At 50.7% G+C, this 26,791-nt stretch overlaps 2 protein-coding genes across 4 annotated transcripts in view; one reads left to right on the top strand and one right to left on the bottom strand.

The window, feature by feature from the left end:
- Positions 1 to 20,726, bottom strand: part of CHEK2 (checkpoint kinase 2) — a 43,492-nt gene extending 22,766 nt beyond the window's left edge. Inside the window, exons 1-5 of one of the 3 annotated variants that reach the window (XM_003761230.4) lie at positions 20,645 to 20,726; positions 18,552 to 18,809; positions 14,574 to 14,698; positions 14,352 to 14,499; positions 6,786 to 6,876 (exon numbers count right to left, since the gene is read on the bottom strand). In XM_003761230.4, coding sequence (XP_003761278.1) covers positions 6,786 to 6,876; positions 14,352 to 14,499; positions 14,574 to 14,698; positions 18,552 to 18,804 — 617 coding nt within the window. In that variant the 5' untranslated portion in view covers positions 18,805 to 18,809; positions 20,645 to 20,726. Of the gene's footprint in view, positions 1 to 6,785; positions 6,877 to 14,351; positions 14,500 to 14,573; positions 14,699 to 18,551; positions 18,810 to 20,531; positions 20,588 to 20,616 lie in introns of those variants that run through there. The other 2 variants (XM_031948829.1, XM_031948828.1) reach the window with 2 other exon arrangements.
- Positions 20,727 to 20,829: 103 nt separating this feature from the next.
- HSCB (HscB mitochondrial iron-sulfur cluster cochaperone) lies at positions 20,830 to 26,497 on the top strand. Its single transcript, XM_031948830.1, has 6 exons — positions 20,830 to 21,138; positions 21,775 to 21,871; positions 22,532 to 22,621; positions 23,736 to 23,880; positions 25,035 to 25,082; positions 26,346 to 26,497. Exons 1-6 carry the CDS (start codon positions 20,915 to 20,917, stop codon positions 26,435 to 26,437), a joined length of 696 nt encoding a protein of 231 aa, XP_031804690.1. The 5' UTR covers positions 20,830 to 20,914; the 3' UTR covers positions 26,438 to 26,497.
- Positions 26,498 to 26,791: the final 294 nt, after the last annotated feature.

Genomic DNA, 26,791 nt, shown 5'->3' on the forward strand with positions numbered 1-26,791 from the left:
GCAAAGAATCAGCACAGAACAGATCAGGCCAAACTAATCCTATTTCCTTTTTTAACAAGATAACTAAACTGACAGTTTGAGATGGAATCATCGGTATAATTTCCTTAGATTTTAATTTTAGCAAAACATCTCAAGTCTTTCTTACTATTCTTGCCAACAAAATAGACAGATATGGGCTGGACAATGAGGTGGTTGTGGAATTGGTTACAAAGCTAATGCCAAAGGAGGACAATCTGTGTGTATAAAAATGTTTATAGAAGATCTTTTCTTAGGGCAGGGAACTGGAGATTGGGGGAAAGTCAACAACTGGAGAATGACAGAATAGTCTGTGACTGGTTGTTCTTGAAAAAGACCAAAATGACATCACTATGTTAGAGTTATAGTGTGTCTGACAGTGTATCAGAGCTCGGAATGCTCAAACACAAGTAGTCCCTATGAACATTTGGGGTGGGCTCTCTAACTTTGCACATCTCGGGTTTCTTCTGGACTAACTGAATTCTGTTTTGCTCAGAGAGCACAGCCCCTTCTCTGATGGGGAGATGCCATGATGGGTGGTTTTGCACCATGTGTCTCCCAAGTCATACAATCGAGCCTAAAGTTCTTAAAAGAACTGCTAAGAGTGTCCTTATATTGCTTTTTCTGACCACCTTAGGAGTTCCTGCTCTGTGTGAGTTCTCCATAAAACAGTCTTTTTGGCAATCACGCATTTATCATTCGAACAACATGGCCGTCCAATGATGTCACGCTTTCTGGCAGATTTGAAAACTTGCGGTTCAGTTCAAGAAAAGACCTCAGTGGTATCTTCTCCTGCCAGGAGATCTTCAGAATCTCCCTAAAACAATTCAAATGGAAGCGATTCAATTTCCTGACATAGCGCCGGCAGACTGTCCAGGTTTCCCATAACCATGAGTTCAGCAAAGTAGACTTACAAGCCAAGACCTCTTCTCTCCCATATTTTCCTTTAGAGCCTCCCAAATACTGAGCTAGCACCAGCCATGCATGTGTTAATCTCATTATCAATGTGGATATCTCTGGAAAGTGTACTGCCAAGGTAAGTGAACTTATATCCACAGCATTCAAAACTTCGACATTTGCTGAAACTGATGGTTCCACGTATGGATGGTGTGCTGTTGGCTCTTGGAGGACCCGGGTTTTCTTGATGTTAATTGTTAGGCCAGAATTAGCACAAGCAGCAGAGAATCGATCTATAGTTTGTTGCATTTCAGCTTCAGAAGCTTCATTAAGTACAGGATCATCTGTAAACAAAAAGTCATACACCAACGCGCCCTCTCGTTTTGGCTTGTAGCCTTTTCAAGTTGAAGAATTTACCATCAGTGCAGAAGACGACATTGGATTCCATGTTTCTCCCCAATGAAGGTGTATGACAACAACATGGCTGAAAACATCACGCTAAGAAGCAGGGGAGCAAGCATACAGCCTTGTTTTACTCCATCGGTAACTGGGGAAGCTCGAAAGCATCGTCCATTGTCCAGAATCTGACAATGCCATCATGAAATTGTATTATACAGATGAACTTCTCTGGGCAGCAGAATTTTCACATAATTTTCCATAACCCTCACGACTGATAGTAACAAAGGCGTTGGTCAGATCAACAAATATTGTATATAGACCCCTGTTCTCCTGGAGTTGTTAGGCAATAAATATCACTGAGTGTTCTTCAGCTCCTTCTAAAGCCACACTGGCTCAGGTAGATCACACTTTTTTCAGATATAGAATCAGCTGATTAAGAAGGACTCTGGCAAAAATCTTGCCAGCAATGACTGAGAGAGAGATACAGGATTGTCACAGAACGATCTATTCCTTTGACCTTTATAAAGATGGTCAATGGAAGTATCCTTGAACTCCTGGGCAAAACATCCTCTTGCCATATAATCTGGAAAATTTCAGTCAGCTTTTGCATGATCGATGGACCCCTACCTTGTAAATCTCAACTGAAATGTAATTAGCATCAGGTGCTTTGCCACAGAAAAGTAGCCTAATGGCATTGAAAAGCTCTTCTTCACTTGGAACTTCAGCTAGGGAGGGACTGATTTCAACTGGAGATAAAGGACTAACAATTTCAGCATTGATTGATGGTGGTCTGTTGAGAGCACTATGGAAGTGTTCACTCCATCTCTCCAGACCCCTGTGATTATCACTAATCAATACAGTACCATCAGCATTGAGTAGCTGAGATGCACCATAGGTCTCTGGCCCATAAACAGTCTTCAGTACTACTTAAAAATGCTTTGGGTTGTCACTATCAGCATAAAACTGAATTCCATCTACCTTCTCACTGAGCCAAGAATCCTGTATCTCTCTAAGTTTTGATTGTAATTTACTTTTGATGGAATTAAATGCTACTTTCTTAGAGATGGGCGGACTATCCTGTTGGTATACCCTGTGGAGTTCTTGTTTTTCATTTAGCATTTCATTTCATTTCATTTCAATTTTTATTTTTATCAAACTAGTCTTAATGTTTGTGAGTGCTCCGATCCAGATGAGCAAATACAGGGCTGCACACCAAATCTCTGAATGCTGCCCACTCCTTTTCTGCTCTATATTGCCAACTTTCCCTCCAAGTTGGCAACAAACTATTGTCTCTCAGAGAAACACTCTAATCCGTTGCCATTAATTCTAGTAATCTTTTTGCCTTGGGGCAGCCACATTTGTTGAATGCAAATGTTCAGCTTGGAGAGACTAAGTCTATGATCAGCGCAGCACTCTGCACAACACACTGCCTTGGTCACTCTCATCCTGATGGAGTCTCCTCCTTACAATCACAGTTAATCAAATGCCAAAGTTGGCTGCGAAGGTGCATCCACGAAGTTTTGTTGCATTTAGATAAACAGAATACAGTGTTGGTGATGAGAAGGCCACGAGATGCACAAGTCTTCAATAGTGAATGGCCACTGCTTTGCTGTTCCCAAGGACTCCCTTCCACGTCTGGTAGTTGAGCCTACTCTAGCATTAAAGTCACCCAGAACTGTAAGCTTGTCTTGGCACACTGATGAGGAGAGTCTCCAGGTCTTCATACAATTTTTCTTTGACCTCATCAGGACTCATCATGGTGGGAGCACAGTCACCAATGACTGAGGCCATCACACTACCAGCAACCTGCTGTTCGCTCCTTTTGGAAGATGTGAGCTCACTGACTATAGTTTTCATTGCAAAACCTACCCCCGTTTCCCATTGCTCCCCTTCACTGCCCTCCCCAGAAAGCCGTGCATCCGGCTCCTCCTTCAGTAAGCTGGCCCTCATCCGCCAGCCCTGTTTCACTCAGGGCCGCCATCTGAAGGTGATATCTGCCAAGTTCTCTTGCAACAAGATCTGTTCTTTCAGGCCTACTGGATTTTGTGTTGTCCATAAGTGTGTACACGTTCCATATACCAATAGTGAACAGAATCAACTTTTCACACGTTTTTATACATTTTTTAAAATGTCTTGACGCAGGGTGGGATCCCTGCCCGCTGCAGCCATCAGGTAAAGATTGGGTAAGCCGAAAATTTTTAGGACACCTTTTCCAGCCCTTTCCTCACACATGGAGGTAAGCAGTGTAATCCTAAACCTCAGAGGATGCTCCCGGAAAAATAAAAATCCTAGGAAGTCCTCCATAAACAAAGTGAAATATACTGTACACAAAGTAATAGCAATGATCTGGGATGACCAGCTGTAAATGACTTTGTTATTCTCAGGAGTATAATCACCTACACCTACTCTGAGGGACTTATGATAAAAAATCCTATCCATATACAGAGTCTGAATATAAATTGAAGCATTCTCAATTACTCTCTCTCTCTTTATTTTTAACAACTTTTCAAGGGTTTCTATTTTCATTAGGATAGAAGATTTATGTTTTCTTTCACACTTGACTTTTATGGAAATGTTTTAAATAACTTTACATATGGTTTCTTAATTATGGGTAGAGATAATGGAGAGAATCTAAAACTCAAAAATCTCGAAAATTAAAGTAAAAATTTGTTTTGAATGTAACTGGGAGGGAAATTATAAATAAATAAATTTTTAGAAATAAAAATAAATGTAATTTAATTTTTTAAAAAAGGCTGCTCAGGTGTCTAGGGGACTGACAAATCCCACTGTTGCTGCCAGTGAGAAGATGACCCTATGGCCTGGGCCTCCTGTGTGCAGGGTTGTGACTACAGCTCTCAGAGTATCTGCACCTGCTGCTTCATCCCTCAGCCATTACCACAGAGCTTGGATTTCAGTAGAAATGGTAAAATGGCACAGGAGATGTCTTCTGAGTAAAGTGGATTTAAGTGAGATAGAGCTGCATGATGTTGTCAGCCCCTCTCTCTCTGTGCAGGGGCAGGACAGAGTCTAGATTACTGGGGATGACTCCAGATGCAGCGGATGCCCTCGGCATCTTCCATGTCCGCCCAAGCTCTGAGGGCTCCACCACACCTGCTTCACCTGCCTTCTTCTTCTTCTTCTTTTTTTTTTCTGAGTCAATTGGAGGCAGGTGACTTGCCCAGGGTCACACAGCCAGGAAGTGTTAAGTGTCTAAGGCCAGATTTGAACTCAGATCCTCCTGACTTCAGGGCTAGTGTTCTATCAACTGCCCCACTAATTGCCCCACTTCACCTGCCTTCAAGGCCATTGGAGCCAATTGTTCTCCTCCACTCATTCCACCAGGGGAAGTCTTTACAAGCCTGGAGTAGGTAGACAATCCCTAACTCACCATAGGGTTTGAGACCTCTTGGTTACCCTTGAATTGGTTTAGCCCGTCTGCTGAAACAGTTTATCGGGGTATGGCCACTGTGCACGCTACAGCTTCTTGGAGGCCCAGGTGAAAGTTAGGTGGATCAGGTGGACACCAAAGGTGGAAAGCAGCCCTGAAAAGGGCTCTCACCCCCCGAGATATGAGTCTTCCCTGAACACACCCTACACCCCAGCTTGTGGTACGTAATTATGAAGGAGTATGATTGTTCTTATTTAAGGAAACGATGAGCAGGATACCCTCGGAGAAAGTCTTTCAAAAGTTCAAGAAAAGTGAAATGTGCCGTGTACAAAGCAACAGCAAAGTTGTGGGATGATCAGCTGCAAATGATTTTGCTGTGCTCGGCAATATAGTGATCCAGGATGACTCTAAAGGACTAAATGAAAAATGCCATCCAGACCCACAGAAAGAATTGACTGTGTCTGAATACAGACTGAAGCACATTTTATTTTACTTTTATTTTTTTTCTTAAGGGTTTTTTGAGAGGAGGAAGGGTAGCGAGGGAGATCAGTTTTCTTTTGCAACATGACTTTTATGGAAATGTTTTGTACAACTTCACATGGGCCTTTCTCAGTGGAAAGTTATGAGAGTAAGGGGGAAAATCAGAAAGTCAAAATTTTAAAAACAAATGTAAAAAATATTGTTTTATATGTAACTGGGGGGGGAAAAAAAAAAAATATATATATATATATATAAACTAGTCCAAAGAATTAGTCATCGATGATTCAAAGTCAAGCAGCTTGGCAGATCCTTAAGGGAGTGTCCCAAACAGGGGTCGTGACACGTAACATATTTATCAGGAGAAAAGGCACAGATGGCACCAAACAGAAGAGACAACTAGCATAGGATCTCAAGGGACTGGGTTTAATTTACGGAAAATGGGATTCAACTGGGAAAAATGTAGGGTTCAAAAAAAATCTCAATCTCGATCTCAAAAGCATAAGGCACTTTGAGTAGTCTGGGAAAAAAAGAGACTGGGGATTAAACCTGAGTTAACAGTAATGTCACCATAGGCTATGATGGAAGAGACAGGGATTCAGAAATATAAGGAGATAAGGGTTCCATGTTTATATCTAAGTGAAGTGTTTTATTTATAATTTGACTTTTTTTTCAGTATGTTATTTACTTTTAAGAGGAGCCATTAGGAAAATGACTGAAGTGGAAGTATCACATTTCTAAGTTGGAAGGGGCCTCTAGGGCCATCTTGTCTCAATTCCAACCCCCACCTTATTTATAAAAAGAGCCTTTTCTACTATATACTTGAAAAAGGAAGTCACATCCATTCTGGGCTGGCACTGTTCAGAGTGATCTGGAGTACTGGGATCATTTCTAGACACCATATCTTACTGGAAAATATTCAGAGGGGAGCAACCAAGATATTCATGAGTTGATATCATAAAAGATCAGATCTGTGGTCAGAAAAAAAGCCTCTAATGGATAGGTTAGATCTCTTCAAAGAATGTATGAGACTACTTTGATATGACCCTAGAGGACAGAAAAGACTAAAGACGCAGATCTCAGCTGGAGATCAACAAAAACTTCCTAACTATTAGAACAGTTAAAAAAAAAAAAAAACACACATTAGGACAGTAGAATGAAGGTACCCAGAGGTGAAGGATTACCCTCCTTTTGGGCCTTTAAGTCCAGAATGAATGTGACCCTTTTTTCAAGAATATAGTAGAAAAGGCTCTTTATATATAAAGTGGGGATGAGAAACGAGACAAGATGGCCCTAGAGGCCCCTTCCAACTCAGAAATGCGATACTCTAACGCTAGCCATTTTCCTAATGGCTCCTCTTAAAAGTAAACAGGTTACTGAAAAAAATTTCAAATTATAAATCATTTCACTTAGACATAACCATTCCCTGGCAAAGAGATTCTGAGCAGGAGATAGGGCCCCACAAATTAATATGTAAACTTCTCATTTACAAAGTTCAGCATTTCGATTCCATTAGAAAACCAAGAGGGACAACCTCTCAAACTTAAATTTATAATAAGGTAAAAGAACAATGCAATGTGGAATTCCTTAAATAAGAAAAAGTATTTACCTTCCAAGTGTTTTTGACATGATGTATTTTTCTCTTAATTCACTAGGATAAATAGATTGATCGTCTACAGTCAGATCAAAAAACACAAAAACTAGGAAGAAAAAGGACAGAAATTAGTCACATTAATTTTGTTTTAAATTCAAAATTTCAACAATCCAAAAGATGAAATGTTAACACAGCCTGTAAAAAAAGACTTAACTTAAATATTTCCTAAAGGAATAAATATTTAAACTAAAGAAAGTACATGCAATAAAATACTTGGGCAAAAATGGGAATCCACTTGTGTTTTGCGAAGCCAATATAATTCTTCCACCACTAAGCAGAGCATGAACGTGGACTAAATTCTTCAATTACAGAAGGTTTGATTGTGATGCTTACTATTAGGAGTCATGAAAATTAGCACCAGAGTAGGAATAAAAAATTGATTAGGTTGAAACTAAGAATCCTGAAGAAATCATACTTTCCAAACAAATCCCTTTCATTCACACCATTCGGTCTCAATCCAAACAGTTCACATTTAGCTCGACAGAGCAAACTCAAAATGGGCATCAAAGTGGATTTAAAAAGCTCAAAACTCAAAAGTTTACAAAGTAGATGAATGCACAGTAGTTGAAGAGGGAGGGCAGGCACTCACCACCTGGGGCATTGAGAAAGTCATGCCGAAGATGATGCTCAAGCTCTCTAAGGCACAGGGGAGGGAATGCTGACACTCTGGGTGTGCAGGAGAATGAGGGTAAAGGGCTGAGCCAAGAAGGTGGACAAAAGGCAAGGACTCCCTGAGCTCTCCCCAAAATCTCTCCAAATACCCTTAAATAACGAATTTTAGAGCAAGCCAACTTTCTAGCCAAAGGCGGCCTGAATCAGCAGGTGAGCCTGATACACCAGGTGGGTCTGGAGCACAATTGGGGCACAGGCCACACAGCCTGGGCCTCGGGAAGCCAGGAGCTGGCAGTGATGCCTCTGAATCTGGAGCACTGATGCAATCTCCAGACCTCTCAGCCTGCAGGCGCCAAGGATGACTTGGTGGGAAAGGTCTGGCGCACTGAGGTATCGGGGGAGTGAGGATCAGGTTTTGGGAGATGCCAAACAGCAGCAGCGGCAGCAGCAGCAATTATAATGGCGACTGTGACCGTGGCAACAACAGCTACCATGACTGTAGCGGTGACACTGGTGGCTTCTGGAGAGCTCAGGCCTGGAGAAGGGGAGCCAGTGTAGCAGATCGGGGGAGACTGCAGGGGCCTCTTGGCCCAGGCTCAGATCTGGGCAACAGTGCTGGCTCACAGAACAGGCCCCTAGAAGTATCTCTGAAAACAGCCACACAAAAGCCCTAACGCTTAGGACAGGGCACCCTCCACCCTGGAAACAGAGCCCTACATCAACAAAGAGTTAAAAGCCAAATAATCGGCCAGAAAATGAGCAAACAGAAAGAGATTCTGACCAAGAAAGTTACTACAATGACAAGGAAGATCAAAATACGCACACCGAAGATGATAACAAAGTTAAAACTCCTACATCCAAAACCTCCAAGAAAAATGAGAATTAGTCTCAGGTCATGGAGGAGCATAAAAAGGATACTGAAAATCAAATAAAAGAGGTGGAGGAAAAATTGGTCTGTCAATAAAAAGTTATTAAATTTTTTTTAAAATTGGGAAGAGACATGAGAGTGATGCAAAGGGAAAAAGAAAAACCTGATGAGGAGAAGAATGCTTGAAAAAGCAAAATTGGCCAAAGGGGAAAGGAGGTGAGTTTTTACTCACTGAACAAAATAATTTCTTAAAAATTAAAACTGAGCAAATAGAAGTTATTCATATTATGAGAAATTGAGATACAATAAAACAAAAATCAAAAGAATGAAAAAACAAGAAGCAATGTGAAATAGCCACCTGGAAAAACAACTAACCTGGAAAATAAATGCAGGAGAGATCATTTAAAAATTACTGGTCTATCTCAAAGCCATCATCAAAAAAAAAAAAAAAACCTGGGCATCATCTTCATGAAATTTTCAAGGAAATCTGTACCGATATTCTAGACCCAGTGGGTAAAATACAAATTGAAAGAATCTACCTGATTCCTGAAAGAGACCCCAAGATGAAAGCTACAAGGAATATTACAATCAAATATTACAATCAAATTCTAGAATTCCCACATCAAGGAGAAAATAATGCAAACATTCAGGAAAAAAAAAAAAATTTAAATATAGTGGAGCCACAGTCAGGATAAGACAAGATTTAGCAGCTTCCACATTAAGGGACTGCAGGGCTTGGAAAATGAATATTTTGGAGAACAAGGGAGTAAGGATTACAACTAAGAATCACCCACTCAGCTAAGCTGAATATAATTCTTCAGAAGAAAAGGTGGCTATTCAATGAAATAGAGGCCTTTCAAGCAATCGTAATTAAAAGATCAGAGCTGAATAGAAAATCTGAGTTTTAAATACAGGGCCCTGGAGAGGCATAAGGAAGTAATCAGGAAAGGAAAATCATAAGGGACTTAACTACATGGAAAGATGATACTTGTTAATTATAAGACTCTTTCCATTACTTCGGCAGTTAAAAGGAGTTTATATATATAGAGACAGAGGGCACAGATGTGAGTTCAATATGAAGGGATAATATCTGAAAAAAATAAAATCAAGGGATGAGAGAGGAATGTACTGGGAAGAAGAGAAAGGGAGAGGTGGGATGGTATCAATGATGTAAATTATCTGCCATAAAAGAGGCAAGAAAAAGCATTTACAATGGAAGGAAAGAAGGGGAGGGGAGGAGGGAGTGAACCATACTCTCATCAGAATTGGCTCAATGAGGAAATAACATACATATTCAATATGGGTATAGAAATCTATCTTACCATGCAGGAGAGTAGACGGGGAAGGGGATATAAGAAGTGGGGAGGATGATAAAAGAAAGATCATATTGGGGGAATGGGTGGTCAGAAGTAAAACACTTTCGAGGAGAGACAGGGTATATGGGGAAAGCCAGAGAGATTAGAATAAATAGAGGGTAAATACAGTTAGTCACAGTAATTATGATATGAATCTTAAAGCAAGTTTCACTGATGAAGACCTTATTTCTCAAATGTATAAGGCAAGGGTCCTCAAACTATGGCCCACGGGCCAGATGCAGCAACTGAGGACATTCGTCCCCTTCACCCAGGGCTATGAAGAGTCTTTATTTAAAGGCCCTCAAAACAAAGGTTTTGTTTTTACTATAGTCCGGCCTTATAGTCTGAGGATCAGTGAACTGGCCCCCTATTTAAAAAGTTTGAGGACCCCTGGTATAAGGGAACTGAGTCAAATATATCCCCCCTCAAAAAAAAAATAAATTAAAAGCCATTACCGAATTAATAAATGATCATTTATATATATATATATATATATATATATATATATATATATATACACACACACACACACACACACACATACACACACACACACACACACACACACCCACTACTAGGCATGAATCCCAAAATAGATTTAAAAAAAAAAAGAAAGAAAGAAAGAAAAAGAACCTATAGGTACAAAAAAATCTATAGCAGCTCTTCTCTCATGGCAAAAGATTGGAAATTGAGGGGATGCCCATCACTTGAGGAATGGCTGAATAAACTGTCAAGGTACATCGTGTAACAATGTTGTGGGAAGATCAACAGTGAATGACTTTGCTACTGTCAGCAATATAATAATCCAAGACTACTCTGAAGAACATAAAATGAAAATATATCCAGAGGAATACAGAAAAAAAACATACTTTTTTTTTTTCTTGAGGGTTTGGGCTTTTTCTTTTTTTTTTGGGGGGGGGGGGGATGCAGGGAGTGGCACGGAAATGTTTCTTTTGCACCATGACTTTTATGGAAATGTTTTGCATGACTTTCAAAAAAACAAAAAAGAGGCCTATACAACAATTCCATTTACTTTCACTGTGCCATGGAAATTGAATTGGGAGTTCCAGAAATCTACAAAGCCTCCCAGGCATGAGTTAGTGACAGAAACTCTCCACTCCTCTCATCACAGAAAAGGTAGGAGGCTCCAAGGGCAGAACACTGTCAAATAAAACTCTTGGAACTAAACTTTCCGCTGCTTCTTCTTTATTATTTTTTAATTAAAAGGAAAGGTTAAATCATTGAGAGCAAGGAGCTGACTGTGGTGGTAAAAAGAAAAAAAAAAAAGACATCAAAGAACTTTCTTCCACAAAAAAAAAATCAAACTTATAAAACACCAAAAAAAAAAAAAAAAAAAAAAGGGCATCAAAAAAATTTTTTTCACAAAAATCAAACATAAAATACCCAAAAAAGGCATCAGAGAACTTTTCTTTCCACAAAAATTAAACTTATAAAACACCAAAGATTTCAATGACCATTTTGAAAACAGATGCAATAGCCTGGGCAATTGTTTTACTGGAGTCTTACTACTTCCAGCTTGCTTTTATAGACTAACTTCCAAAGTTAAGTTCTGGTTTTTTCTAAGTCACCTGATCAAGGGAAAGCCCAAGACTTCTCATTCCTCACCTCGGCATCTCCCAATACTCTCCACCAATAAGGAATAAGATGGCTCAACCCTTACGTTCTGTTTTCTAATTCCCTTTAACTAGGTAGTAACCGTGTAGAAGCCAAGCTTGGGGGTCCTCATGCCAACGGAAGCCTTGGACCCACTTTGTTTTTGCAATCATGAGACTCGTGAAATAAAGCACTGCCCGGATGAGTCTCAGAATCTTTATTTTTCCATATCACCAGGAAATCTGTGTTTGCACTCTTCCAAGTTCTAGCTACTGTTACTTATTTGAGATTTTCTGCTCCTAGCTAGCTGGGAAGGAACATATTCTGTGAAGTAAAGCACTCGCTAACACGTACATTTGAAAGTTTAAAAATTATTGTTTGCCTTTTGAGAGACTTCTGAGCTTGAACAGAATGACCAAAAGCTGTGAAGAAGAAAGAATTATTGAGACAGCACAATGAAAGGGGCACAGATTTAGCAGCCCTTCAAAGGGATCTCAGAAGATCATTTAGAAAATCTCTTCATTCAGCAAATGAGGAAACTGGGCGTAAGAGGGGTGACCTGCCTCGCCCACGCACCCAGGGAAGGAGATGCAGGGTCAGAATGGGAACTGGGCTTTCTCTTTGCTCCCAGCCAACCTCGACAAGCTCCCAATGGGAGTCTGTGAAGTCGAGCAACTAATAACGCTTTCCGAGGCTGAAAGAAATTCATCTCAAATAAGAAGCGGACCTAGCACAAATATCATTATGTGTTTGGAACAAAAGAAATAAACAGAATGGTCACTTAGAAGACCTACCAGCAATGGGCCAGTCTTCCTTCCCAATTTTAACCCGTATGAGGTTGAAGTCAATCTCCACTACTTAGTTACACCCTGAATTGTCACATAGATATAAAAATCTCCGTTTTTCGGTTTCATAGTTAGGAGATGACGGGCATCTGTCAAACCCTCAGGGAGTAACGAACACCAGCGTTACAGAAAGGCTTTGCCCCAGAGAACGGATAAACGAGTTTTCTTTTGTTACTGCACTGAAAAAATAGTATCTGGAAGAACACAAAATCCAGAGAAGCCTACAAACTGATGCAAAGTTAACAGCAAAAGCGGCAGAGTGGTTTCAATGATGTCTACAGTAATGGAAAGGAAAGTAGCTTCTAGAAAGCCTTAAGAACATCGATGGCCACGGGAAGAGTGATGGTGAAGCTGCTTCCGGCCCTTGGAGGAGGTGGGGGAGGGGGCAATCTTTCTTTCTTTTTTTTTTTTTTTTTTGGACTTAACTATGTCTGTTTGTAATGGGGAAAGGGTCTGGGGGGAAGTTCAGAATATTGATAAAAAAAAGAAATGGAGCGTTAATGGAATACTGAAAAGTGCACAGAAGACAGCTGAAGAAAGTTCAAAAGGAGACATGCATCGGCAGAGCCTTTCTGTTACCGCCGTCTCAAGTTCAAAATACTATGGGGGGTTTTTTTACAGGTCAGTGCCACGTAGCTACATGTTGGCGATGGGGAGCCCGCCTGAGGACATCCTCCACCCTCCACGATGCCAGACGGAGGCACAACCGCAGACAGCGGCACCTGCCACAGCTGTGGAAGCCCACTATGCTCCACTGGCCCCCGGGCGCCCAGTCACCGCCCTCCTGTGGGCAACTGGCATGTTCTGCTTTTTTTGGCAGTGAGTGCTCTGGACCATATTCCCCAAAGTGACATTATTGGGTCATTATGGTTTGTTCCATATCACAGAAAGCTTTCTTTCTTTGTTTAAAGGGACATTTTAATAAAGAAGTGGGAAAACACATATGGAGCCCAACAAGCTCCGGGCATCTGTGGCGTGCCCATCGCGGGCCGGGCCCGAGACAGGCGCCCACCTGTCCGCTGCCGCGCCCATCCCTGAAGCCTCTTGAGCCCGCCTGGGTCTGCCTGGGTCATGCCCACGGCGACCCTTCAGCACTTCTCCTGGAGAAGGCCGCTCCACGCTCTTGCTCGTTTGACTTCCTGGGGCCGAACTTCCGGCCGTATCCTCGCACCAAAAATGACCCCCAATCCCCCGTTCCCCTCTGCCTCTCTGCAGCCTTGGACGGTGTCCATCTTTGTCCCATCCTTGCCCTCTCCAGGCTTTTGTGACTGCTCTCTGCCAGACCTTCATCCGGGTCAGGCCTGCTAATAGTGGGGGACCCCTACAGCTCCGTTCTGGGGCTTCCCCTCTTTCCCACATTTCCCCAGGTGATCTCCTCAGCTCCCATGGACTCTACTGCCCCCTCGAATGCGGATTATTCCAGTTCTGTTTGTCAGCCCCGACCTTCCTGGCCCATCTCCAATCTCACATTTCCAAAGGCCTGTGGAACAGCTCCAACTTAATGTGGACACCTTAAAACTCATCATGTCCAGAACTGCCTCATCCTCTTTCCCCTTAAGCTTTCTCCACTTCCCCTTCCCAATTAGCCTCCACATCCTTCCGGCTGAACCCCCGGAGTGCTCCTGGATCCCTCTCTCAGTCTCCCCCCCACTCCCCCTTATCCAGACCAGGGTTCCCCAGAATCTCTACCCAGTCTCATCCCCTCTAGCCCCGGCTACTACACTCGCTGCTGGGGGGGGAAGGGGGAACTGCCCTCCTCAAGGCTCTCCCCACTGCATCCATCCTCCCTTCAGTCTAAACGGTCTTCCCACAGCTCAGATCTGACCACAACCCCTCCCTACCTGACAAGCTCCCTAGGGTTGGCCTGGAAGGCTCTCCCGACTCCCCCACCCGGGCTCTGAGCCCTGGGCATTCTCCGGGCAGTCCCAGGCCCAGAAAGCCCTTCAGGAGGTCCTCCCTACTACAGGCAGCTTTCGGGCCTGGCTCCAGCCACTGCCCTCCCACCCTTATCCATCTCTTCCCGTCTGTCCCGGACGTCGGCTCCCCGGGGACAGAGGCTCTCTGCCTTTCTCTGTGTCCCCAGGACTTGGGACGGCGCCTCCGAGCTTGTTACCGCCCGCGGCGAAGACTCCCTGCTTCAAGGGGAGCTGCCCTGAGAGCGGGCCACAGAACAGGCCCCTGGTGCGGCCCCCGAGACACCCCCGCTGCAGCCCGGGCCCGGGCCTACCTCTGTTGGTGGGCACCGAGAGGGCGATCTCGCAGTTGTTGCTCAGCGGCAGGCGCCTCTCCTTCCCCACCAGCTCCCGGTTCACAAAGGTCCCGTTCCCGCTGTGATCTTCGATGTAGGCGATGTAGGAGTTCCTGGGCCCCTTCTCCTGAAAGTGAAAAGGCCGTTAAGGGAGGCGGGGGTGGCACGGGGGCTGGACCACGGGCGGGCCCAGGAACCTACCCGGAAAATCCGGAAGTGCTTCTTGCTGTAGGTGCGGTACTTGTCGCTCTTTTTGAGCCCGGGCTTGTCGAAGCTGTACTCGCACCGTCTGTCCCTGCCGAACCAGTACTCATTGTCCACACAATCTGCAACAGAGGAAACAGCGTTTGGTCCCTTCTTCCCCGCCTTTCCAATGGGGAAGAGATCTATTAAAAGGCAGGTTTAACAGCGCGCCAGGGAAGCTGTGTCCTGGCTGATGCCTGAAGAGACGAGTTACCTCAATCAGCCCCAAAGGACCTAAGGGGGGCCAGCGAGGGGCTCTGAGCCTAGGGAAAGGGATTTCTTTTTAGCACAATTGGTTTCCTTTGTATTTTATGTCGGGCACTTTGGGTGTTGCCCTTCGTTCTCAAAGAGCTCCAAGATGACGTCCCTGTGTTAGACCCGAGTTACCGAATGTCTGACCACAGGGACCAGAACAACATGAGCCCCAAACAGTACCCATGAACATCGGGGGCTTCTCTAACTTCACACATCCCACATCCCCTTCTGGCTAAATCGGTTCTGCTGCCCAGAGCACGGCCCCTTCTCTGACGAGGATGCGCCATTCCGGGCCGTCCCGCGCTGGGGTCTCCCGTGTCGTACAAGCGATTCTAACGTTCTCCTCATATGGCTTTTTCTGACCACCACGTGAGCGCTTGCCCTGTGGGAGTTCTCCCGCTAGGAGTCCCACAGAAAGGGCCACCCCGTCCCAAGGCTCAGAGCGGCTCCCTTGTGCTTGCCTGGGCTTAGCTTGGGGCGCTCAGTCTGGACAAACTGGAGAGCTTCAGGTGGGGGTTCGTGGGGGCCGCTGCTCCAGACTTTCAAGCCCCAACATCCCCCCAAAGCTGCTGGGACGCCCCAAAGTTTTCAGGACCAGAGGCTCCTTTGTAGGACATTTTCCATCCTGCTTGGATGGACACTAGGCCCAGTCTGTCTTCCCAGGCCAAGCGCACCTTCCCACATCTGAGACACTTCCCCCAATACCTGCCATTTCGAGCCTTTTTGCCAGGGCGCACACAGAAAGCAGCCCTCCCCTGCTCCTCCTCCTCCTGAGGCCTTTCCTGCCTTCCACAAGCCAACTCACCCCCAGTAGGGTCAGGCACGCAGAGCCCCGTGGGCCCCTCGTGGTTCCCTAAAACGTCCCGCCTGCCACGTCCAACAGTACAGGAACGCACCCAAGCTCCCACCTCCCCGGGGGGCCCTTCCTTCCACTCTGGGGCTCCCACTCATTGACAAGTTATTTCCTCGTCCGGTGGGAGCAGGGCCTGGGTTTTATGTATCCCGGGCACCCAGCACCAGCCTGGCTCAGAGGAAGCCTCGAGAAGGGCTCCCAGACTGGGGCAGAGGCCCTCCCGCGTCTCCCGACACAAGCCGCCTCGTCAAGGCCGGCACATTTGCACCAGGAACTGGGCTGCAGTGGATGAGTCCGAGGGGCCTTCCTGCCAGCCATCTCTGGTCCAGGGGCCCAGCCCATCCACAGACACTAACCTGGACCCTGGGAAACCCCCAAAACCAAGGGGAGGCAAGGGCGGGCCACGGGCCCCCCAGGGGCCTCAGAGGCAAAACCAAGGGGAGGCAGGAGCGGGCCATGGGCCCCCCAGGGACCTCAGAGGCAAAACCAAGGGGAGACAGGGCAGGCCACGGGCCCCACTATCTGTTCCCCAGGGGCCTCAGAGGCAAAACCAAGGGGAGACAGGGGCGGGCCATGGGCCCCCCAGGGACCTCAGAGGCAAAAACCAAGGGGAGGCAGGGGCAGGCCATGGGCCCCCCAGGGACCTCAGAGGCAAAACCAAGGGGAGGCAGGGGTGAGCCACGGGCCCCACTGTCTGCTCCCCAGGGGCCTCAGAGCCAAAACCAAGGGGAGGCAAGCAGGGCAGGCCACGGGGCCCCCACCCAGCCAAGTCCCTCCCTCAATTTACAAATGAGGAGCCAGGCTCGGCCACAGAGCACCTCCCCCCACCCAAGTCAGACGGGGGAGACAAGCACACGCCATCTGCCCTCACTATGCCGCGGCGCCGTTCAGATTTATTACTTGCCCCAAATGCCCATTTTTTACTCTAGAAAACTCCACTGTCCAGGGCAGGGATCTCCCCGCAAACCTGCAGTCAGAAGGAGCTGAATTCAAGTCCCAGCGCCAGGCTTTGGGAGCTCTGAGAGCTTGGGAAAGCTGCCTGTGGCCTCTCAAGGACCCCCACCCCCCATCAGTTCTATCACCACGTACCTAAGCAACGGGTACATCCTCCTCCTCATCACTGACATCCACGTGGGGCCTACTGGTTAGCAGCCATTGTGCTGAGGGTTTCACAACTACCTCCCCTGCTCCCCACAACAGCCCTGGGAGGGAGGGCTATAATTATACCATTTTACAGATGGGGAAACCGAGGCAGACAGGATTAAGCAACCCGCACAGGGTCACCCAACTGGCACATGTCCAAGGCTGGATCTTCATGTTAACTAATCCTCGCATAGCACCTACTATGTGCCAGGCACTGAGCTAAATTCTCTACTCTTATTATCTCCTATGATCCTCACCACTCAGGAAGTGTTTTTAATCCCACTTTACAGGTGAGGAAACTGAGGCATATGGAGATCATGAAGCGATTGCCAAAGTCGAGGCTGGATTTGAACCCGGGCCCAGCGCTCTATCTCCAACACCACCTTGAGGACCCCCTTTTCTCAGGTCTGAGCCCTCCTGGATCCCCTCCCCCAAACCTTCCACCTCCTAAGCGTGGCTCAGTCTTCCAGCCTCTGCCCCTCCCCCACATTCTGTCTCCCCCTTCTCTGCCCCGCCTCCCATACCTGTTCCTAGTAGTTCGGCCTCCAGTCCAAATGCCCAAGTCCCGGCTGAGCGGGGGCAGCCCCGAAGGCCTCTGTGCCGGTCCAAGCTTCTCCTCTCCCTTCTCTAAACCTCGGCTCCTGCCCGGCTCCCAGGGAGCTGTGGGAAAAGCCCCGAGTACCCCTTCGAGACGTCGGTCTGGGGGGGAGAGCGCCTATTCTTGAGAGGCGCAAAGGGGGAGGAGTTGGGGGGGGGGGGCGAACCTCAGGCCACCTCGGCCTGGCCAGCTGGGGCCGATGCCCTTCTCCGTCAGAGCTCCAGAACCAGGCAATGGGGGGGAGAAGGAGCTCGGCGGGGGCGAACCTCAGGCCGCCCCAACCTGGATGCCCTCCTCCATCGGAGGCTGGGGGCTCTGAAGCCCTGGGGAGCCCAATGCCCTGACAAAATCACTGACTCTCTGGATGGCACCTGCCACCTGAAGGCCCTACTGACCCTTTAAGTTCAACCCATCCGGAGGAGAATCCATCTCTTACCTGCCCCGTCTGGTCCCACCCCCAAAAGGAAGAGAAGGCTTTACTCTGCACCTGCTGGCACAGGTGATCTTATATGGTCCTGGAAGGAGGTCCTGTGATGATCCCCATTTTACAGTAGGGGAAACCGAGGCAAACAGCAGGGGAAGGACTTGCCCAGGTCTGAGATCTCCAGGCTGCAGGCTCAGGGCGGGGGGTCTCCTTCCACCCTCTCCCCAGGAGGCCCCTCTCTGGAGGACTGGCCCACCAGGGCCAGCCCGTCTCTCTCATTTTTCTGGCCCAATCCTATGGAACCCAGTTCTCAACTTACAGCCCTCTGGTCAAAAACCTTCGATGGCTCCCAATGGCCAGAAGACAAAGTTATGCCTCCACACGTGGGTCAGGCCCTGGGCATGTGGCCCCAGCCTCCCCAGGACCTTCCTGGGTCCTCTCTCCTTCCTGCCGAGTGCTCCCTTCCCAGGACCGCCTGGTCCTTCCAGGGCCCCTCCAGGACCGTCTGGGGTAACCCCCCAGGGGCCACTCAAAATGACGAGAGGGCTCCAAAGCAGGAGCCTCGCGCAGAGCTCTGCAGCAAACGCTTTGAGAAAGGAACCAAAAAAGACTTTACTGAACAAGGAAGGGGTCTGGCCCCCGTCGGGAGCGCTCGGATCTTACCGAGGTTAGAGAACCCATCCTCGAGGGCCCACAGCCGGCCCCAGGGCTGAGGCTCGGGCTCTTCGGGTTCCGGGTCCTCGGGAATGGAAGGCAGGTCCTGAGTGGGAACAGTGTCCAACGAGCTGATGGTGCCCGAGCTGGAGTGGGAGGACTGGCTGTGGGAGGCCGCAGAGGAGGAGCTGGAGGTGTTCTGGGACTGGGACTGGGAGGCGCTTTGTGACTGCTGCGAGTCGCCTCCCGTCTCCCGGGACATCTCGGCTTCAAGAAAAAAAATAGCAAATGTGAGTCTGGGCCCAGAGACCTGAGCAACGCCCGGCGGGCAGAGTCTGGCGTGGAATCCAGACAAAAAGAAACTTTCCGAGCAAAATGGAACCGTAAAAGTGCCTTCCTCAGACCGAGGTCAGCACCGACACAGAACAACGGCAACAACGTATTTAATAATAATATAATGAAAGAAGTCCCAAGAGCGACCATTTTTTTTAAAGATTCATGAAGTACTTTGCAGATATTAACTCATTGAAACATTTGTAGACAGTGGTGGTCGCCATTATCCCCATCTGACAGAAGGAGAAACTGAGGCATCGAGGGGTGGGCCACACAGGGAGTGGGCATCTCACTTTTATTCAGTTCTTCCGGATCCCATGACCCACTAAGCCCCCGGCCGGCCTTCCTTACTCGTGATCTCATTTCCTACTTCTGGGCTCTGGCCCAGGGGCACCCCAGCGCCCAGAAGGCTCTCCTTCCGCCGAGGGCTCCCTTCCCAGGACCTCCTGGTCCCCATCCCCCCCCCCCCTTCCCCCCGAGACTGGCTTCCCCGTTGTCCGTGTTTCCTTCTAAGGGGACCAGCTGGGAGCAGCTCCTGGCGGGAGCCTCGGCGCCCCGTGAGTAAGTGAGCCCTGGCTTACTCCGAGAAGGCTCTCACACAGGATTCCCTTCCCACAACATGGCCTCGGCCTTTTTAATGAGGAAGTAAATCCGGGCACTTCTTCCCCCTCTCCAAGTCCCTCGGAAACACAAGGGGCCGGGCCGCGAGGGACTCTGGGGGTAATTGGGAGACTTTTCCCGACATCCCAAGTCCCCATTAGTGGGCCCTGGGCCGCCTGCGGTCCTCGAACCTGCGCCCCGAGTCACCTCCAGGGCGGTTCCCCAGAAAGGCAACTCCCTTGGTTTACATTCAGAGCGGCTCGGAAGGACAGCGAGACGGGCGCTGCCCCGGGGGCAGGTAACCGGGCTCCCCCACGCCCCCGCGTCTCCCGTTTCTCGGTCCCTCCCCTCCCCAGCCTTGGCCCTGTCCCCGGCTCCTTCTCTGGCTCTGTCTCCCCTCCCCCTGCCGGTCTGTCCCTCCTCTCCCGCATCTCCTTCCTCTGTTTCCATGTGTATTTGTCCATTTCAGCTCCCTCCCGCCCACACACAGTCTCTATCTCTCGTCGGTATCTCTTATCTGTCTCCCTGTGTCTCTCTCTCTCTCTCTGTGTCTCTCTAGTTTTGTCTCTTATTTTCCTCTGTCTGTCCCTCTTCCCCGCCCCCTCCGCCGCCAGCCTCGGAGCCCCTGGGCATCCCCGGCCGAGCAGGCGCGCGAGTTTCCCAGCACGCCCCGCTCCAGGGATGCCTCCGCGCCCATCCCACGGCCGGGCTCGGGGAAGGCAGGGATGCCGCAGCACGGGGGTGGGGGCCCGATACCGCCGCGGCCCCCGCCCGCCTGATCACGGCCCGGCCCTCCGGGAGGCCGGAGAAAGCAGCCTGCGGATCCGCGGCTGGGCCGGGGAGAGCCCAGCCCAGCCCCCGCGGAGGGCCCGTTTCTCAGGCGGTCAGACTGGGACCGCTCGGGGCAGGCGGCAGCGGCGGCGTCTGGCCAGCGAGTCGCTTCTCCCGGCCCAGGCAGACCCAGGCAGGCCCAGGGACAGGAGGACTAGCCGCCGGCCGGCCCCGAAGCGCAGCGTGCTCCCGGCCCCCGGGGCCGGCTGCCGGACACTGACTCACCCAGATCCTCGCTCAGCCAAAATAGCCCTAAGCTTCCCAAGCCCGAGGCATATGCTCGCGCGAAAAACTCCAATACAAAACCCACCAATCAGAGGTCCGAAAGAGACACGGACCTTCTCTGCGACCAATGAAAAGCTCGCCGGATACGGAAATGTCTAGCCGCAAAGCCTCCTGGCTCTTGTAGTCTGAGAAGGCCTCCCCGCACGAGACCTCTGGACTTTCGGCTTCACCGCCCCGCCCATCCCCCGCCCGGCTGGAGACAAAGATCCGCCCCTGAACTCCAGCGACCAATCGATTGGCTCTCTTTGGGCCAGCGCGCAGCCCACCCCCTACAGTCCGGAGCGGGTCGTGGGGTGACCGTGGCAGGTGCCGTCGTGGGCCAGATGTGGCTGGGCGCAGCCCGGGCCCTACGCAGGGCGTGGCGGGCCCCGGGGAGGCCCTGCAGCGGCGGCTGCGGTGACGCAGCTTCTGCGCCCCAGGGCACCCCCAGCTGCTGGAGCTGCGGCAGCCAGAGGGTGCCCGCGGGCGGAGACCCGCTCTTCTGTCCCGCCTGTCGCGCCCTGCAACCGCCCAGCCACGGGCTAGACTACTTCCGCATCATGGATTGGTGAGAGCTTCCCTGTGGAGGAGGGGACTGGGGACGGGAGGCCTGGGGAGGTGCGGAGGGCCTGGCGTAGGGGGCGGGGCTTGAAGACTCTGGGGGCGGGACCTGGAGCCTGGGACCTAATACGGGACGGGGCCTGGGACAGAGAGCGGGCCCGGAAGCTCTGGGGGCGGAGTCTAGAATCAGGGGGCGGGGTTTAACAGGGGCGGGGCCTAATGTGGGGCAGAGCCTGAGGCAGGGGATGTCCCACCCCTTCCCCTCCCACTTCCACTTGAGACTTGTTGGGGGTGGGGCCTTGTAACAGCCCTACTGTGTACAGAGCTCCAAGCTCATGCTGGGTCCTGAGAAGCTTAACAGGCGCCCTCCCCCCCCCAGGGAAACAAGTGCAGCACAAGCTGGGAAGGAACCTAAGGGAGGCCAGGCCAGAACCCTCCTCCCCTCAGTCTCACCTCCTCTGATCTCATCTCACAAGTTCCCTCCCTCACCTACTCCTTGTGCTTCAGTTTAACGGGCACTTATTAAGTGCCAGCTGTATGCAAGGCATGGTCTGTGTTGGCCCACAGAGCTGGTGGTGACATGGGAAATGAGCCAGTCCCTTCGGACTCCCCATTCAGTCCCGCCCTTTCCCCCACCCCCCAGTGGCCGCTCCTTCACCGTGGACCTCGGGAGTCTGAAGCGCCGGTTCCAGCAGCTCCAGCGCCTGGTGCACCCCGACAACTTCAGCCAGAAGTCGCAGGTAGCGGAGCACTCCCCGTGGGGGGCTCAGAGCATCAGCGCAGGTAGAGCTGGAAGGGAGCTTAGGGACCATCGCTTTCCAGGCAGGGTCAGACTGTGGCCTTTGGGCTCCCGGCGGTCATCCAGGACCCGAGTGGCTCCCGCGAGATGCTGCCCCTTCCCAGGCGGCCCTGGGGAGCTGCTCTTGTCCCCGGCTCGGGCTCTGGACAGCTGCTCTGCTGGGGCTCCCCTGCCCCGAATTAAAGGCTTGGAGAGTGTTGCTGGTGCTGGCAGAGGGAGCACCCGTGTGGGGCCCCCAGGGCAGAGACGCCCTCCTCCATCACGTAGCCCCACTTCATCTGGGATGTTCTCGAAACTCAGAATCGCATACAGTGGCTTGCCCAGGGTCCCATATTGTCGAAGGCAGGACCCGAATCCAGGCCTGCAGCAACCATGGGCAGCCTAAGACCGAGCCTGGGAGCGGGAAGGTTCCCCCTTTTGCCCTCTCCAAAGGCCCCCGAGTCATTCCTAAAATACTTTGTTGTGCAGGAAGCGAGTTCCTTAAGACCAGAGATCACAGGGAGCACATAGGGGCCCTTACAATGTTCAGTGCATTAACCCGTTATTTCCCCAGCAGTCACGCTCTCGGGCCGCTGACACCCCCTTTCTCTTTCGCTGACAGACTGAACGGGACTTCTCCGAACAGCATTCCACGCTGGTGAACGAGGCCTATAGGACGCTGCTGGCCCCGCTGAGCCGCGGCTTGTATCTGGTAAGCGGCTTCCTGACCCGGCCCCGGGCGGTCGCTCACTGCCCTTCTTGGAAGGGCTTTGCACAGAGCGCCATTGCCCGGGATGCTCACGGCCACAAAGGCCAACACGCGGCTGCATTGCCTTTGTACAGAGAGGACTTGGGGGTGTTGAGGAGCCCCCCCCCCACCCCCGGCCCATAGCTGAGGAGGCTCCAAGGAGGGGGGGCCACACACACACACAGCAGGCAGCTTGTGGGCCCCGGCCCCTGTAAGCACATCCCCCTCCTGCCCGCCCTCTCACAGACCCCAAAGCACCAGGTTAGGAGGACGGTGGTCGGGGCCCGGTGACATGTTTGTGCTCCCCTCTCGAGGAGGACCCTGGCATCAGGGAGGTGCTGCCGACACACGCAGTGCCTGGGAGGGAGGGAGGCTGGGCAAGGCCACCTGCCTCCCCTTCCCCTCCGGAGCCGCCCGGGCCAGACAGGGACCAGGGGCAGGCCTGGCCCAGATCAGGGAGCTGAGGCCTCCCTTTTACCCCTGGGGGGATGCTTACCTTCACACAGCCCAAGGTCCCAGGAGCCCTCTCGCGGTGATCCCTGGCCCTCGCCTTAAACCCGGGGCCTTTTCTAGGCCCCGACATCTAACCGGGCCCAGCCACTGGAACTGTGTTAAACCCAGACAAAACTCATTGCATTTTTCTCTCTACGGTTCTCCCAGACTCCTCAGATTCAGCCGATGCTGACTGTCAGCCCCTGGCTCAGCCTTCCCAGCTTTGTGCCTCCCAGCACGCTCCCAGAGCCTTTGGCATAAATGTGAAACAGAAAATAAAATAAAAATAAATGCAAAACAGTGTGGGCGCAGCCCAGATCCCTGGGGCCTCCCTCAGAGACTTGACAGACTGGCCTTGAACCCTTCCCTCAGCCTGAGCCATTGCCAGAGGGGCCAGATCCTCAGAAAAGGACCCTTGTTCCCAGTTACTTTTTTAACCGTTTCTGCTTGTTTCCAACTGCTGAAGAGAGGACTCACACAGGATTCCTGGGAGTGTCGGGGGACCCAAACTGCTGGGCTCCAAACCCAGCTCTTCGGGTCCAGACCCCGCCCCCCAGTTCTAAAGGGTCTTTTTGCTCCCCAACAGCTGAAGCTCGAGGGCGTGGAGATCTCAGAAGGCACAGATACTGACATGGACGTGCAGTTTCTGGGGGAAATCATGGAGGTTAACGAGAAGCTCTCTGGAGCTCACAGTGCGGCTGAAACCCAAGAGATCGAAGCCATGGTTAGAGGTAAGAGTCCAGCTGGCGCGAGCGGGCGGTGGAAGGGGAAGGGCAGTGGCAGACCGGACTGGGGCTTCAGAGCGAGCGTGCAGGAGTGACCCGGGGCCGTCTTCCCCGTTTACCGATGAAAAACCTGTGTGCCCTGCCAGGTGGTGCACAGTTAGTAAGGGAGGCAGGATTTGAACCCAGGACTCCCTGACTCCATTTGTCCTCGTGACAAGGGATGCTTTCAGCTGGCACACATCTCCCCTCATTTGTCCCATGTAATCAGCAGGTGATTGGGCCCAGTCAGGAGACCTCAGCACAGTCCTAGTGAGGGCAGGATGGGATGCTGCCTCCTGGCTGCTCTCCGGAGCCTGGAGCTAACCAATAAGGCAGAAAGCCTGGGGCTCCTGGGCCTTGAGGCTCCCAGGCCAAGGGGCTCCCCAACCACTGGGCTTCCAGGCCACTGAGCTCTCGGGCCACTGAGCTCTCGGTCAGCCTCAAAGAGGGACAAGAGATAGGAAATGAGGAAAGGGACAAAGGGAGCCAGAGGAACCGAGAGTTCTGACCAGAAAAGTGAGTGAGGGTGGGTGGGAAAAGAAAGCCAAGGGAGGAGCTGAAACATGGAAAGGCCTTTCTTGAGCTGCGGGCCACTGAGGAGGGAGCTTAATGCTGCTGTTTGTGTCACATTCCCAGGTCTCCAAGTGCCACCTCTCCCACTTACTCGCTGTGTGAAGGTGGGCAGGTCACTTCACTCTCTGAGGTTCTCACACTCTTTAGGGCCATCCACTTTTTATTGACATCTTGTTTCTCACGTCACTGTGATATCCTGAGTTATCTGTTTCCCTGTCCCTTCCACGTAACAAACAGTATTTTTAGGGAGAGAAAACTGATCAATACATTGGGAAACTGAAAACTAATCCGGATACCAGCCGTCTACCTGCCACACCCCATGGCCTCTCCTGGCTGCCGGGAGTCAGAGTGATTTAAATGGGAGGCACAGTGAGCTCCACTGGGATGCTGGGAAATGAGTCCCACTCGCCATCTCCCACCAGGCCTGAGCCCACGCTTCCGTCTGCTCGGTCAGGGCCCATTCCCACCTCGCTGGGAGCTGCGTGGCTCAGGCGGTACTGGGGAAAGCGTCTCTGAAAGGGAAATCCACCACGGTCTCTCTTTTCCAGCCAAGCAGAAAGAACTGACTGAAGACTTGAACGAAGCTTTCGAACGAGGTACCTCGCTTCCCCTCTCCCTCCCCTTGCCATGGGCTCCTTGCTAGTAATGGGAGCTGGGCAAAGTATCCAGGGCAACCCTGAGGGGTTGCCAGCCCCGTGCCAAATACGTGCTGCTGGGGAGACAGAGCAGGCCCAGGGTCCTGGATTGGGAACCAGAGACCCGAGAGCGAGTGCTGACCCCAGGCCTTAACAAGCAGGGGCCGGGGCCTTAACAGGGAGGATCACAGGCCTTACCAGCCAGGGGCCAGGGGCTTTATCAGGCAGGGGTCACGGACCTTACCAGGAGGGGCCACAGGCCTTTCTAGCCAGGGCCACAGGTCTTACTAGCCTTACCAGTCAGGGGTCACAGACCTTACCAGGAGGGTAGCCAGGGGCCAGGGGCCTTACCAGCCAGGGGCCACAGGCTTGTCTATGGGCCTTCTTGGCCTCAGCCTCCTGCTCTATCAGAGACAGATAAGACATGTGATACAACCTGCCTCGTGCCTTGTGAAGACCTGATAATTCAGAACCAAGACCTTAGGGCTCTTCTGGTTCAGCTCAATTCCTAGAGAGAGAAGTTGGCCCCGGAGAGTGGCTCCCCATGGTCCCAGAGAGAACAGAGGGCAGGATTGGAGGCAGGCACCCGACTCCCATCCGGCACTCCCTCCATGTCCCCCTCGCAGTCCAGGCTCCCTTCAGCCAGCAGGCACCTGCCTCTTTGGTGGCCCTCTTGATTATGTTGGTTGAAGAGTCAATAAGCCAAGCGGTCTTGCGGGTGTATCGAGGAACCCGGTGGGGTCTTGACACACTCATGGGAAAAGCCTTGCTGGAGAAGGACACAGAGGCTGCTCTTATAAACCAACCAACCATAAATTCAGAGGGAGAGACATGGCCAGAGCAGGGCAGCAGGGGCTTTAGCTGGAGCTCTAAGGGCCTGAGTCTTCCCCCTACCAGCAGGTGGGCAGGAGCCCTCAGATGGGTGTGACTGTCTGCTGTACCCACACTCCCCTCTGCTCCCCTTCTGCTGCAGAGAGCCCCCTTTCCCCGGCCCATAAACCCCTGAAGGAATCTCCAAACTCCTCTTCCAACCTCCTCTTCCTTCTGAATGGTCCCAGCCCTTTTGTCCTGAATCTGGGCTTCCCTGAAGGACAGGAGGAGGAGACGGGCGCCAGCCTGGGCCTGAGGTGCTGGAGCCGATCCTGGCCGCCCGCCTTCACTCACTTGCCCAGGAGCTTCGACTCAGGTGAAGCTTGCTCTCACTGCCTGCCTGCTTAATTTCAGGTGATCTTCTGAAAGCCAAGGAACTTTTAGGGAAAATGAAATACTTTGTAAATTTAGAAGAAAAAGTGAAACTAAAGAAGACCCCGAGCTGAGTGGAGATGGACACCGCCTCCAGCCTGCCTTTGCTCCATTAAATTCTTTTGTAAATCCTTTTTATGTGTTTTTGTAGATTGGGAATATGTGCATCAAAGCATAAGTGCATAGAGCTGACAGAGAAATGGAGAATAATAAAGCTGGGAGGGGGCTTAGAATAAGGGATGTCAGAGCTGGGAGGGACCTGAGAACAGGGGATGTCAAGCCTGGGAAGGGGCTTGGAATAGGGGGTATCAGGATTAGGAGAAGTCTAGAACAGGGGTTGTCATCCTAAAAAGGGCTTAGATTTCACCTGATCGCACTGAGATCAGGGGCCCAGAGAGGCGGCCCCAGCCACACAGTGGGCAAGCTGT

Source organism: Sarcophilus harrisii, chromosome 1 (assembly GCF_902635505.1).
Source record: "Sarcophilus harrisii chromosome 1, mSarHar1.11, whole genome shotgun sequence".
NCBI classification, from domain to species: domain Eukaryota; kingdom Metazoa; phylum Chordata; class Mammalia; order Dasyuromorphia; family Dasyuridae; genus Sarcophilus; species Sarcophilus harrisii.

What these genes read in the sequence shown, in the direction of transcription:
- HSCB (XM_031948830.1), top strand. Translation starts at nt 20,915, where the DNA reads ATGTGGCTGGGCGCAGCCCGGGCCCTACGCAGGGCGTGGCGGGCCCCG. An exon ending in ACTTCAGCCAGAAGTCGCAG is followed by an intron (nt 21,872 to 22,531) that starts GTAGCGGAGCAC and finishes TTTCGCTGACAG; the next exon opens with ACTGAACGGGACTTCTCCGA. An exon ending in TGAGCCGCGGCTTGTATCTG is followed by an intron (nt 22,622 to 23,735) that starts GTAAGCGGCTTC and finishes GCTCCCCAACAG; the next exon opens with CTGAAGCTCGAGGGCGTGGA.